The 14,566-nt window shown below is 49.7% G+C and overlaps 1 protein-coding gene across 22 annotated transcripts in view; it reads left to right on the top strand.

The window, feature by feature from the left end:
• The window catches only part of DYSF (dysferlin), a 219,261-nt gene extending 206,784 nt beyond the window's left edge, over positions 1–12,477 (top strand). For all 22 annotated transcript variants that reach the window (XM_070476375.1, XM_070476369.1, XM_070476392.1 and 19 more), the window contains 5 exons: positions 70–169; positions 5,188–5,366; positions 6,976–7,085; positions 8,462–8,609; positions 12,208–12,477. In XM_070476375.1, the coding sequence (XP_070332476.1) occupies positions 70–169; positions 5,188–5,366; positions 6,976–7,085; positions 8,462–8,609; positions 12,208–12,246 (576 nt within the window). In that variant the 3' untranslated portion in view covers positions 12,247–12,477. The remainder of the gene's footprint in view (positions 1–69; positions 170–5,187; positions 5,367–6,975; positions 7,086–8,461; positions 8,610–12,207) is intronic.
• Positions 12,478–14,566: the final 2,089 nt, after the last annotated feature.

The following is a 14,566-nucleotide window of genomic DNA, read 5'->3' as shown; positions in this document are numbered from 1 at the left end:
TGGGAAGGGACCACTGCCCTTCTCTAATCCTGTTCCCCTGCTTCCTTCTCTGCTTCTCCTCTGGGCCAGGATGCTTTCTGGAGGCTGGACAAGACAGAGAGCAAGATCCCCGCACGAGTGGTATTCCAGATCTGGGACAATGACAAGTTCTCCTTTGATGACTTTCTGGGTGAGCACCATTTCCAGTCTACCATTCTGCCTATCAGCGTGTCCCAGAGTCCCTGCTGGGCAGGTGTGTGTCTCGGGCCTCTCGGCAGGGCTGGCAGGAGGATCAGGGAGCTCACAGTCACTGGTCCCTGGTGCTGAGGGAGGCTAGTGACACAGAGAGGCCCCACGGGGATCGGAGTGGCCAGCAGGGTGGCCTGCCAGCGGAGGTGGCATTGAACGGTGGGCCATGTTGGATGGTGGGACTGCAGAAGGAAGAGAGGGGAGCGCAGGGTGAAGACAGTGTGGGCAGGGGCTGGCTGTCACTAGCTGTCTGGCCTCTGGAAAGTTGTGGTGCATCCGTACAATGGGATGTTATTCAGCCACGAGAGACGTGAAATCCTGACTCATGGTACACCATGTGTGAACCTTGAAAACACACCAAGTGAAAGAAGTCAGACACAAAAGGACAAATATTGTATGACTCCTTAATAGGAAATGCCCACAATACATAATCTACAGAGACAGAAAGTGGTCACTGGGACTGGGAAGAGAGGTGGGTACGATGTGTCTTTTAGGGATGATGAAAATATTATGAAATTAGATAGTGGTGGCACAACTCTGGGAATATGCTAGAAGCCACTGAGTTGTACACTTTAAAATGGTTACAATGGTGCATTTTATTATGTGAATTTCACCTCAGTAAAATAGCGAGCCTGTGAAAAAGGGCTTCCAGGGGGTCAGGAGTCCTGGGTTCCAGTTCTGCTTTGCCACCTAGGAGCAGGGCAGGCTTGGATGAATCACTGGAGCCCTCCTTGAGTAGCTCGTGACTGCAGGATTAGCCAAGCTCTTGGCCCTCCCCCCCCACCCCGCCCTCACCACAGAGGACATTCTGAGGAGCAGCCCCAGCAGGAATGGGGAAGAGGGCTTCCAGCCTGTCAGGCTGCTCTTCACCCCATGACCCCCACACCCAGCCTGGTCCCCTGCACCTGGAGGACTGAGAACTGCTCATGGCATCACTGTAAAAGATTCAGGGTGTTAGCATCACAGCACCAAGTTGGACTTTTGTTCTTTTACTTATTACATAATTTCTGTAGCCACATCAGAAAGTGGAGATAAGCAATGCCTCCCTTCTCTGTTTTATTATAATCTCACTACCCAGAGATAACCTCCACTAATACTTTGGGGTATGTTATTTCTTATACAAGCAAATATGTGTTATATGCATATTTTTCCAAAAATTTTTTTTTAAATTGTCTATTATTTATTTTTTGGCTGCACTGCATGGGCTTTCTCTAGCTGCGGGGAGTGGGGGCTACTCTTTGTTGCGGTGCATGGACTTCTCTTTGCAACAGCTTCTCTTGTTGCGGAGCACTGCTGTAGGATGCATGGGCTTCAATAGTTGTGACCCACGCAGCTCACTTAGTTGCTTTGCTGCAAGTGGGGTCTACGTGGACCAGGGATCAAACCTGTGTCCTCTGTATCGGCAGGTGGATTCTTAACCACTGGACCACCGGGGAAGCCCTATATGTGTATTTTATACATGTATATACACATTTATGTATGGCATAGAGATAGCAAAATGGGTTTATGTTACACAAACTATTTTATCTTGATTTTGTGGGAAACAATACATTAAGAATGTTCCTACTGTCAGGAGTTATCCATCTCCGTTTGCATCTGCATCATGGTACTTAATGTTCACCCGATGACCCATAGAACAGATGGATCCTCTCCTGTCTCACTAATCCCGCCTCGGTGCCCTCTCAGCTCATTTCCAAGCTTTCCTGTATGAGTGACAGCCTAGGCTTACATCTTTGGACCATTTGTGCATATCTTCCCTAAATTTTAAGAAGCAGATTTTTAGTCAGAGTGGTTTTTGAAATGTTTTGTTCAATTGCCCTCTAGATAGATTTTACATTTTTATATTATCATCTGTTCTCTATTTGCCCAAGGGCACTATTTTCCTTAAACTTTTGCTACAGGTGTTATCTTTTTTAAAAAAAATTGCCAATAGGACACCTCATTTTTATCTTTCTTTGCATTTCTTCTCTATTTGTAAGGTAGAACTTTAAAAACATGTTTATTATCTATATTATTGCTGTTACTTTCTTTTCCATGGTTTTGGGATGTTCCTCTTTTATTATTGATTTTCAGAGCTTTTTATATAGTAAGGACACATTACAAATAATTTCACCATTTCAATTGCTTTTTAATTTTATATAGAACCTCTTTTGCTTGCAGACTAAATTTTTTTTTTAGTATCCATCTATCATTCCTGCCTTTATGAGATGAGGCTTTAGAAAACCATTTGTTCCCCTCATTTTATTTTTTAATTAATTAATTTATTTTAATTGGAGGCTAATTACTTTACAGTATTGTGGTGGTTTTTGCCATACATTGACATGAATCAGCTGTGGATGAACATAGAAAACCAATTTTAATAAGACAAACAAAAACTGCATTCTATTGAATGAAAAAAATGGTGTTCAATATAAAATTAAACAGGATCATTTTGTGTTTTGAAAAATAAAGCCACTAAAACTGCTACTTTTTAACTCCACAGATTTCTTTTAACTTGATGTTTGTATCTATTGTGAAAGGAGCAGCACAATAAGCTGGTCATTAGTTAATTTTTTTTTTTCTTGTGAAGAGAAATTTTAAGATCTACTCTTTTAGCAGCTTACAGCATTATTAAGACATTTCCTTTTCCCTCTTCATAATGTATTTTTTAATTACATATTTTATTTCTCTTGAATATTTATTGATTTTATTTTAAAAGTAATAGTTAAGATGTAGAAATTTTGCCATCAAGAAATAATCCTGTGTTTCCTTATAGTCTTTATGTATAACTTTATGTAGATATACTATCTATGTGTATATATATAGTTTACTTTATGTAGATATACTATATATATACTATACTATATATATGTTATATAATATAAACCTTATGTAGGTATACTATATATGTGTATATATATATGCTATATATAGTATATATGTAGATATATATGATATATGTGGGCTTCCTTGGTGGCTCAGAAGGTAAAGAATCTGCCTGCAATGCAGGAGACCTGGGTCCGATACTTGAATCAGGAAGAGCCCCTGGAGAAGGGAATGGCAACTCACTCCGGTATTCTTGCCTAGAGAATTCCATGGCCAGAGCAGCCTGGTGGGTACAGTCCATGGGGTCGCAGAGTCAGACACAACTGAGCAACTAACACACACGTATATGTAGATATACGTGTAGAATATACACACTATATATAGTATATATGGTTTATGTAGCTACATGGTTTATGTAGATATCCTATATATAGTTTAATATATATAATATATCAATATAATTTATATATAGATTTAATATAATATTTAATATTTTAAACTATATATATGATTTAATGTCCTGATTTTTACTTAATATTATATTGAGACCATATTTAAAATGAGAAATAAACATTCATCTGTAGTTGAGGGATGGAGAGATATGTAGATGGGTACATAGATTAGTGCTGATATAGAGTTGAACAACTATTGGATGGAATAATACCGTGATTAATGGAGATATAGTGCTCAGCAAATGTTAGCTATCGAGGGATATAGATAGTTAAAGCAGATAGCTGCATGGAAGGGTAAATGGAGGAAGGGAAAGAAAAAAACTACAAAAATAGATGCAGTCACTGAATACTTGCAGTAACTGAGCATTCCACACTGAAAAATAGTCTAATGTCCTTTGTGTGGTATTCAAAAATTTCTTTAATTTGGCCTCAGAAAATGTTTTTTAGATTTATCTCTCTCACTTAATCCCTTCAGTAACCTATGCTCCAGTGCCACTGATTTCATCATGTTGTTGGAATTGGATTAGGTGAAACCACATGAAATTACTGTTTTTATACACCAAAGATAATTGAATATCAGAATTTTCATGTGGCTTAACCCAAGAGACGGATCTATTCTGGGAGGAGAGGGATAACATAGATGAGCAGATGAAGCAGTATGGAAAGATAGCCGTGTGGCTAACTAGGCGGGCAGGTGGGCGAACTACAATGAGATAACACTTGTACCTATACAAAAGCAAGAACAAAAACAAAGAATGGGAAATAGCAAGTGTTGGAGAGGATGTGGAGAAATCAGAACACTCGTATATTGGTGGCATGAATGTAAAATGGTGCAGCTGCTTGGAAAAAGGTTGAGCAGTTCCTCAAAAAGCTAAACATATGACCTAGCAGTTTTACTCCTGGTTACATACCCAAAAGGACTAAAAACTGGGGCTGACACTTGCACACCAGTGTCCGTAGCAACATTATTCACAGGAATCAAAAGGTGGAAACAACTCAAGTGTCTGTCAGTAGATGGATGGACAAACAAAATGTGGTATGTACACACCATGGAATGTTACTCAACCACAAAAGTAATGAAGTACTGATGCATGCTGCAACATGGGTGAGTCTGGACAACTAACTATGCCAAGTGAAATAAGCCAGATACAAAAGGAAAAACTTTCATGATCCCACTGATATGAGCCATCTAGAATAGACTTTTTCATAGAGACAGAAAGTAAGATGTTATAGGAAAACCCAAATGAACCTTTCGGACAACCCAATCGATTTGAAGTTAGCAGGGCTGAGGTGAGGGGAAGTGGGAGTTATTACTAAATGGTTATAGAGTTGCTGTTTGCGGGGATGAAAAAGTTTTAGAAATAGGTAGTAGAAGTGGTTTCAGCATGTTATGAATGTAATTAATGCCACTGAAGTATACATTTGAAAATGGTTAAAATAACAATTTTATCATATATATACTATACTATACAGTATAGTATACTAAGTAAGTATAGTAAGATGAATAATTGAGCAGTTGGGAAGCCCTGTTAAGGGCGAATCAATAAGGGCAGACTAGTGGGCATATGGATGCGGGAACAGATGGATGGGAAGCTGAACAGATGGAGTGAGAGGTGATGGATGGAGAGTGGAGTTTGAGCCACAGGGTGGCCCTAAGCTGGCAGTGACTGAGAGCCGGCTAAAGCACCCTTCTTTGCCACAGGCTCTCTGCAGCTGGACCTCAACCGCATGCCCAAGCCTGCCAAGACAGCTGAGAAGTGCTCCGTGGACCAGCTGGAAGACACTCTCCACCCAGAGCGGTTCGTGTCTCTTTTTGAACAGAAGACAGTGAAGGGCTGGTGGCCCTGTGTGGCGGATGAGGGTGAGAAGAAGATCCTGGCGGTGAGTCAGCTCCTTCTGACCGGTGACTCCTCCATAGAAATCACAGGCACAGGCGTGTTCCTCTCCCTATCTCCTGCCCTCCCTGTCTGTTTTCCAAGACCTGTCCCTCTCCCTTGCCACTTTCCAGCCTTCCTCTCCTTGAGGGTTGTATCCCAGTGAAGCCTGTTTAAATCAAAGGGGCCTTAATCTCTGTGGATCCTTTTTAGTTTATACCCTGCTCTGTGGCCTTCACAGTGATCATGTCCTGGGTCCCCCTTTGGCTAGATTTCTGGAAGAGGACAGGCATCATGCCACTCCCATTTAAGCAGGACCCTACCAGGGACCATCCTTGAGGGACTATTCCCTCCGCCCAGAGATTGTAACAGTCTGTCCAGGGGTGTGACTGGGGACCATGAGGAATAGTCCTGCCTCTGCAGGGGAAGTAAATGACAGTTTATTATTGTCCCTCAGTATCCGCGGGGGTTGGTTCCAGGAGCCCCGTGGACATCAAAATCCACAGATGCTCAGGTCTAATAATTGGCCCTCCATGGTTGGTGGAATCTGTGGATTGAAACCTGCAATGAGGGCCAACTGTATATTTATTGAAATAATGCGTGTATAGGTGGATCTGTATGGTTAAAACCTGTGTGGTTCAAGGATCAGTTATACCTGGAAACAGCAAGCAGCCAGCCAACCCCTCAAGTGGCCCTTGAAATAAAATATCCATGTTCTGTAACAAATTATAACAATTAATAAGAAACACTAATGTCTCAAAAGAAAAGTAAGTGCAGTGCATGCATAGATAATACACAAAGAAGTAGAGTGGCCATTAAAATTTAAGAAAGTTCATTTCCCCTAGTAATTACATAAAGGAATATTTTAAAATGTGAAAACATCTTTAATGTATTATAGTAGAATGTTTTAAAAACAGAAATGCTCATTGCTAGCGAGGATGCAGAGAGACCCCCCCACATTTACTTTTGCCCGGCAGGCTAATGATTTTACATTTGGGGAAACAATTTAGTAATATATAACCTGAAACTTAGCAATATTTATTCCCTTTGAAATTTTTTATCCCACTTCTAAAATCTTTCCTAAAGAAATAACCTCATTAAATTAAAACTTTACGGTTCTAGGGTGTTTGTTGCAGCATTTTTTATGACAACAAAGAGTTGGAAACAACCTAAATGACCAAAATAACTAGTTTACTAAATAAATTATGGTCAACCATTGTATAGAATGTTTTATAGCATTAAAAGCAAACTTTAAAGAGTGTATAATTATATAATAATAAAATATATTATTTAAAGTGAAAGAAACAAGCTATAGAACTAAATATACACAGTATGGTATTTCATATACTTGCAGAGAAAAATAAGTCTGATGAATAAAATATTAGGAGTGCTTATCTTTACATAGAAAAAGTATGAGTGACAGTATCCTTTCTTTATATGTTTCTGTAGTTCCTACATATTCTGCTAGGAACAGGTACTTTTATGATCAGATTACCCTGTATCATTTTTCAAAAAAAAATCATAAAGTGACCTTGACATCTGTCCTGGCCTGGCTCCTCTCCAAGCCATGGTGCAGAGCCTTTGTGTCCCTGATCAGGTCCCCCTTGTCCCCACAGGGCAAGCTGGAGATGACCTTGGAGATTGTAACAGACAGTGAGCATGAGGAGCGGCCAGCCGGCCACGGCCGGGATGAACCTAACATGAACCCCAAGCTCGAGGACCCAAGGTTGGTGCCCGGCCCCTGACCACTGACGGCCAAGGGGACTGGGAGGCGTACCACAGCAGAGGAGGCACCCACTGCGTAGCCACACAGAGGTCCCAAGGCCCAGAGAGGGGTGTGACTTATCCCAGGGTACGCATCGTTAGGGAGCAGGTGACCGACATCCTTCCAGAACAGGTTGGGCTCATCAGTTCATTCCAGAAGCAAGCACTGTTGAGTAACTGGTGGTTGCAGGCCAAGCATGCTGTCATATGGCTTGTGTATGGAACCGTCCCTGCTGGCTCATCTTAGCATCCTCACTTTACAAATGAGAAAACAATCACAGCAAAATTAAATAAGGTCATTCCAAGGAAAGTGGCGAAGCTGAAATTCTCACACCTGGTCTGATTGGCTCTGGAGCCTGACCGAGGTCTTTCCCCTGAACAAGCTGCTCTGTGGCTCTCTTGTGGTGTCAGTGTGGCTTTCAAAAGGTCTTTCAGTTTTCCCATTTGTGAAATGGGGGCCTAGCCTCTGCCTCCCCTATCTCCCAGATAAGGGATATAAGCCAATCCAGTGGATGTAGAACCTTGAAGACAGTTATTGGAGCCTGAAAGACGGCTCTTGGTGGTAGGGGTGTGTGTGTGAGTGGTCGGGCTGCATTTCCCATGGCCTGCTTAGCTCAAGTCACACTCAGCACAGACAGCCCACTTTGTCACAGCGCTATCCTGACTGCCATGGGCTGGCCAAGCAGCGAGAGGCATCCCTACCCAAGGATGCTGGGATCTGGGTGGAAAGATGAGGGAGACCCAGGAGAGCCAGCGGCATGCAAATGCATATCAGAGTGGCCATTACTGAGACACAAAACTTTCCTGCTCTTTGAACTGTGAGACTGATCTAGGGGAAGGATCTGAGGTTCTTGGTTGTGAGAGACAATCACCTTTCTGGGTTCAGTTCCTGCCATCCTTCCCTGACCGTGGACCAGCCACGTGCATCTAGGCCCGTGGCTGAGCTTATCTGGAGCTCATGGGCCATAGCTCAGTGAAAGTGGAGCCCCTTGAAGCTCTGTCCAGTCTCCCAGTCTGTGACAAGTCCTGTGTCAGGAAGGGGAGAGCGGCAGGGAAGGTGATCTGGACAGGGTGGTTGATAACTGGGTCCCTGAGGTGTGTAGGGTTTGACGGCATCAAGAAGAGAAGGGGGGTGCGGGCGGGCTCAGGCTGGAGCAAAGGCTGGGAGAAGAAGGGGATGCTGATGCAAAGGGCTGGGTCTGGGGCCAGGGGCCAGGGGCTGGAGGCTGGGTGGGTCTGGGGGGCTGGGTAGGAAGGGCCAGGGCGATTTGGGAGCAGGGCTCAGAGGGAGCAGCACTGGTGGGGGTACCCTGCTGACCCCTGGGATCTCCCTTGCAGGCGGCCTGACACCTCCTTCCTCTGGTTCACCTCCCCGTACAAGACTATGAAGTTCATCCTGTGGCGGCGGTTCCGGTGCGCCATCATCCTCTTCTTCGTTCTCTTCATCTTCCTGCTCTTCTTGGGCATCTTTGTCTATTCCTTCCCGGTAAGCTGGTCCGAGGGGAGAGGCACAGACCCTGTCTCAAGGGATCTCCTGGTCTGATGTGGGAGGCACCGCTCTTGACCTCCAGCGGCTCCTGGTCTCGGAGGAGCCTCTCATTGTCCTCCAGTGCACTGGGTGTCTGATGGAGAGGCAGCCTCTGTCCTTGGGGCGTCTGTGGTCTGAGGAAGGAGACAGGGGCCCTACTCTGGGGGTCCCCAGTCTGGTAGGAGACCCTTGGGGAGTTCTGAGTTCTTGCCCTTAATGGGGATACAGTGTGCTCAGGGTGACGGGCTGTGTAATCAAGGGCAGAAGGGGAGGCCCTTGGGCAGGCGTGGGTAGGAGAACCTTGTTGAAGGAAGGTGTGGAGCTTGGTCAGGAAGGGAAGGGAAGGTGTGGATGGCAGAGAAGAGGGGAAGGCCCTCTGTCTGTGAGGATGGTACCTGCTGAGGACCTGGAGAGGCTCTTAGTGTCCATCTGAAGACCTGAGAGTGTGCCGTTTCCTGTAGCGGGGTGGCATGGGCGGAGTGTGAGTGAGGAGGGGGTACGCCAGGAGCCTCTCCCCAGCGCGGTGAACACCGGGCCCCTTCCCCCTGCTGAGTGCCTGAGAAGCCAGCTGATGCCTGACAGAGAGTGACCAGGGCCGCGTGAGTTGGGGCTGCTGAGCCAGCTCTGCGGGCCCCTCCCGAAGGAAGAGAATCTGGAGCTGTCTCCCCTGCCCAGGCTTCCTGGGTTCTCACGGCAGCCCCCGAGCATCTCTGGAACCTCAGACCTTGGAGGGAGCACAGGTTCCCAAGCTGATACCTGAGTTTTAATCTCTTCTAAATGTCTAAAACTTTTTAATATGAAAAATTCAAATCCTTGTACAAGTAGAGGAACGCTGTGATCAACTCCACGTCGCCCTGACTTGAATGGAAAGAAACGGACACCCAGAGAGGGGAGGGACCAGCTCAGGGCTGCAGGGCCGTCTGTGTACAGCTCGCAGGCCGGGGTTCCGGCCACAGCCCTGGTCAGCAGCAGGCCGCCAGCCAGGTGCACGGTCCCCACAGCGGGCAGTGGAATTACTCGCCTGTGAGCTCTTTGCTCTGTGAGTCCTCCAGGAGAAGGAGGGGTCCCAAGCATCTCTCCCGGCATAGCTGGGGAGGCCTGGTACCAGCAGAGAGCCTCCTGAGGAAGACAGTTCAAATGGCAGAGCATCCCCTTCAGGCCCTGATACCACGAACTGTGGGAGTAGCGGAGGGGAGCTCTGGTTTGGACACCCAGGCCCTGGCACCCTCTGGGCCCTGAGTCCCAAAGGAGGGTCTAGAGCCGGGTGGCCATGGGTCGGGCTGAGGGCCAGGCTCTTTGAGCCGGCTGAGACTGTTGTGAGGCTCAGCAAGAAGACTTACATTGGCCAGATAGGCCTGAGGCTCAGGGGTGGGTGAGGTTATGGGGGTCAGGCTTGTTTGGTTTGGGGTCCCTCTTAGTGAAGGAAGACAAGTTACAGCTATTAACACAGGGTTAGCTACTGGGCCCTGGAAGGGCAAGAGCAAGTGGTGCCTAGAGCTTAGCTGCCCTGGCGGTGACCTGGGCTCAGGGGTCAGGCCCAGGGCTCCACCTCCGTGTCTCTGCCCCTGGAGCAGGCGCAGGTGGCCAGGTTGGGGAGGCGCAGTGCCCCTCGCTGGCCTCTCCTCAGGCTCACCTGCTCTCGTGTTGTTTATGCCCAGCCACTGTTCGGTTCAGGCAAAGACTTTGTGTCCGGGGGCCAAGGGTGAATTCTGTGGGTGATGGAGAGGGCGGTGAGGCTGGTGCTCTGGTAAGCTGGCGGTCCACGAGGACACACGGTGACGCCAGGACCACAGGGAGAACAGGGTGCAGCCTCGTGCTCCACGGTGAGGCCGGGCCAGAGAGTGCGGGCAAGGCGAGCTGGGGTACCCCATGCTCCTGAGCAGGTGGTCTGAGAAGCAAGCCGCAGCAGCTCCAGGGAGCATTGCAGAGCCCCGGGCCAGCTGCAGGTCTGTTGGGGAGAATCTGCCCCAGGAACATTCTGGTCTGAGCATCACTGTTGTGTGATATGGAGCTCCATGTGGAGTCTTGAGCTGGTAGCTGCTTTTGGCTCTGCCAGTGACTCCCCGAGTGACCTCGGGCGGGATCCCCATCGGCATGAGGCAGGGCTAGGCTGGGTCAGCACTGACCTGCTGTGACTAGCACCCTGCGGAGGGGAGCTGTGTGGGGAGGGGGCTGCATGTCAAGCCAGCCTTTTGCTGAAGAGCCAAGGGGAGGGCAGGGCTGGGCCCCAAGGAACATGCCCGTCCCCTGGCTATGCCTGGGCCCGCCCCTGGCCAGCCAGGCCCCACCCTGCAAGGCGCTTGGGCAGCAGACTGGCCTCAGGGACCTGGGGAAGGGGGAAGGAGGTCCCAGCTGCCTGGCTGAGAGACAGAGGGAAGATTTCCAGTCACTTCCAGCCTGCCACCCTGTCTCATCTCAGGGGCAGCCACAGCCCCAGACCCCGTGGGCAGGCCCTGGGCAGAGCCTCTTCCCTGTCTCCTGGGTCCCCAACAGCAGCATCCGTCTCTTTTGAGATCGGCTGGAAATTGTCCTCTTCAAATACCAGCCCTGCCTTCTCTCCCAGGGCTGGTGTGTGGGCTCGGCTCCCAGGTGAGGGCTTTGGGGCGAAAGGGGCAGCCTGGACCTGAGGCTACTGATGCTCTCACCTGGAGTCCTTTGCGACAAGCTGGGCATGTCCACGTGGCTTGGTCACCTGGTGGGTGCCGGACCCGTGCCCCTAGCCTAGCTTGCAGGTTTTGGGGGCGGAGGCCTTGGTGGAGAGGTGCCTGCGGCCACCTCCTCCCCTGCGTTGACCTAATCTCCCACCCCCTTGGAAATTCCCCCGGGAGGGGGACAGGAGGGCAGCCTGTCTGTTCCCCACCCCCAGCTCTCCCCCAGAGGCCGCCGGGAGCAGGGCCAGCGTGGGGAGGCAGGAGGCGATCTGGCGGGGAAGGAGCGGCGGCTTTGTTTCCAGAGTTGGCTTTCCCGGGCGGCGCTGGGGAACATACTGTCCCAATTAGGAGCCCTGTGTTGTGTTGTATGTGTTTTCATGGTTTTGGGGGGAGGAGTGGGGAGGGGAGATTCCTGTCAGTCCTGCAGCAGCCAGGGCTTAATCAGGGGTGACCCGTCTCCAGGGCTGGCCTGTGTTGCCGTCACCCTTGTACACCACCCCTGCCCTCACCGCTTTCTCTGCTTTTGGGGCAGGAGCACGGGGGCCAACGAGCCCAGGGTTCCTGTGTGGGGAGTTGGGAGGAGGGTGCGGAGAATCCCAGCCGTGCCCTCAGGCCACCTGTCTGATGGAAGGGGCCGGGCCTGGCCTGGCTGGGGCAGAGTCCTCTTGGCAGAGCGGAAGCTGGGAGTGGGCCCTGATTGATGGGGGAGAAGACAGCAGTTCAGGCGCCGTGGCCCCCCCAGGAGAGTGCGGTGTGATGGCGAGGCTGGGAGGGTGCAGCGTGGAGTGTGGAGTGTAGCCGGGGGTGGTGAGTGCGAGGTCCAGGCGGTGGCTGAATCCTTTCCCAGCTCCTTTTCCCCAGCAGCTGTCATCACCTGTCCCTGCCTCCTCCCTCCCTCTCTCCAGAACTATGCTGCCATGAAGCTGGTGAAGCCCTTCAGCTGAGGACTCCTGGGCCCAGGACTGGCTTCCTCTTCTGCCCCACTCGGTAGAGCTCCTCCAGATGTTCAAGCCTGACCGTCCTGCCGGGGTGGGCAGATGGACTGGCGCACACAACCAAGTGTTGGCGACGTCGAGCCCTGGGATCAGCCGCTGTCATCATTTCTTTCTCCCCTGAACCAAACCGTGTGGGATCAGCCCATGTGTATTTCAGCATAAAACAGGTGGAACCACAAAGCAGCTTTGGTGTGTGTCTCTGTGGCCCCTGAGTGGGGTGACGTGCAGGGATGAGTCTGGGTGGGCGGGGTGTGGGGTGTGCCATCTCTGCTCAGAGGTCCCACTGGAGCTGTGGAGCTTTTGACAAGAACGGTGGGGGTGGTCTGGGCTTTGAGGCTTAGTGTCGGCCTGCCTGGAGACCCAGCTTGTTCTGCTCCCGGACTCGGTCCCCTGCCCTGCGCCCTCCTCCCTCTGGCATCTCCTCTTTCTCGCCCACACCTCTCTCTGCTTGGGTGGGCAGTTACCTGCACCGCGCCTGGAAGAGGCTTCACTTCTGCACATGGAGCCCCAGAAACTCTCCAGGCAGGGGTAGCTGCTGGATTCCTGGCTGTGACCTTGTCTCCTGTACTCTTGGGATGTCTTGGGGTTCTCTCCCTGTTTCCTCACCCTGGTCTGGGCTGGACAAACGCACCCTTTTCTTGTGATCCGAGCATCGCATTAGCCGTTGGGCTGACATCTCTTGCAGGGATCAGGCTTCATCTACAGGAGCAGCAAGGACACACTTAGAGAAAAACCAGAGTATGAAAACATTGTTTCCAAAAGAGGCCTCTGCCTCTGTCGCCTGAGGGGCTGGAACTCTGGAGCTCAGCCTGGTGGCTTGCTTGCCTGTTACCCAGGAGGGCTTCTCTTGTTTCCTGCTGTGAGCTGTTCCCGTGGCCCAGGACCCAAGGCCCCAGAGTGAGCCTTCCAGCCCCTCTGGCTCTCCCCTGCCTGCTGGGATCCAGACAAGCCCTGCCTCATCCCACCTGGTTGGTGGGACTAGGGGTGACTAGGACGGGGCTGATGGCCTGAACCCTCCTGGATGAGGGAGCTACATCTTGAACACAGAGTGGTTCTCTCTTCAGGAGAGGTTCTGATGGACGATGCCCTCGGCGTCCAGCTCCCCGTGGGCCCTGAGAACCTGGGTGGCCCGTCCTGAGACCCTGACACCTGAACCCTGGAGCCATGTGGCCATTCCTTGCACAGAACAGGCAGCACGGACCAGGGTCACCCATCTCTCCTGGGTCGTGAGCCTTCCATGAATATCCACCATGGAGGCGGTGGATCAGTGATTCCATGGGAAGGGCTGGAGGTAAAAGGAAGAGGTGGGCCTGCAGCTTCAGGAGGTGCTGAGAAAGCTTTAGAGTCTGGGGAGACCTGAGAATGTCTGAAGGTAGGGAGGAGGAAGCCACCAGGGAGGGAAGGGTCAAACATACAAGAGAGAAAATGGGATAATTAATGGAACCAGCTTCTGGAGAAGGAGGGGCGGGTGTTATCTTGGAAAGAAAGTTGTCTTTTTCTTACAAGTGCAAGAAGGCTGGAGGAAATATATGCATACATGGGACTGTCATTTCCTTTATTCATTTGCTTTTCTTGCTGCTTTGAGTTACAGATAATAGAAACCATTACTTAAACTAGTAAAAGGACTATAATAGCTTTACAGAAATGAAATTTCAGAAGGATTGGCTTCAGGCAAGGGCTGATCCAGCTCCTCAGTTAGGTCACCAAGACTTTGCCTTCTCTCTCTGCTCTGCCCTTGTCAGAGTTGGCTTCTGTCTAAAGCTGACTCTATTCCTTTGGAGTCTGAGGTTAAAGCTGCTCCCTGGAACCCTGTAGGCCACCAAGCAAAATTCAGGGGGAATGCGGAACAGATGGTGAGGGGACTTCGTGTCCAGCACATGTTTATTGAGAGTCTACACAGCAGCCCTAGAGCAGGTTCTGAAGATACAGCAGTGAGTTACTTATGACTCCTGACCTCCCGTAATTCCCAGTGTTGGGAGAAAAGTGGGTCAGGAAACCACGGTTATTTTTACTCTTAGGAGCATATCAGAGATGGGACACCCCAGGGCAGGGAAAGGGTGTCATCTGAGTGGAGCGTTGAACTGCCCCCAGTGGCTAAGACTGGAAAGCTGTGCTGAGCAGTAGAGATAGAGACCAAGACTCTTGACTGTCCGAGAGCCCAGATCCTTTAGGGTAAGGCTGAGTGTTGAAGGGCCTGTGTCTGCAGCTGAGGAGTTAAAACTTCATTCTGGAGGTGAAGAAGAGGCATGGAAAGAACTCAAGCTGGACT

This window comes from Odocoileus virginianus, chromosome 2 (assembly GCF_023699985.2).
Source record: "Odocoileus virginianus isolate 20LAN1187 ecotype Illinois chromosome 2, Ovbor_1.2, whole genome shotgun sequence".
Lineage (NCBI taxonomy): Eukaryota > Metazoa > Chordata > Mammalia > Artiodactyla > Cervidae > Odocoileus > Odocoileus virginianus.
The sequence above is the reverse complement of the archived record's forward strand: the minus strand, read 5'-3'. Positions and strand labels throughout refer to the sequence as shown.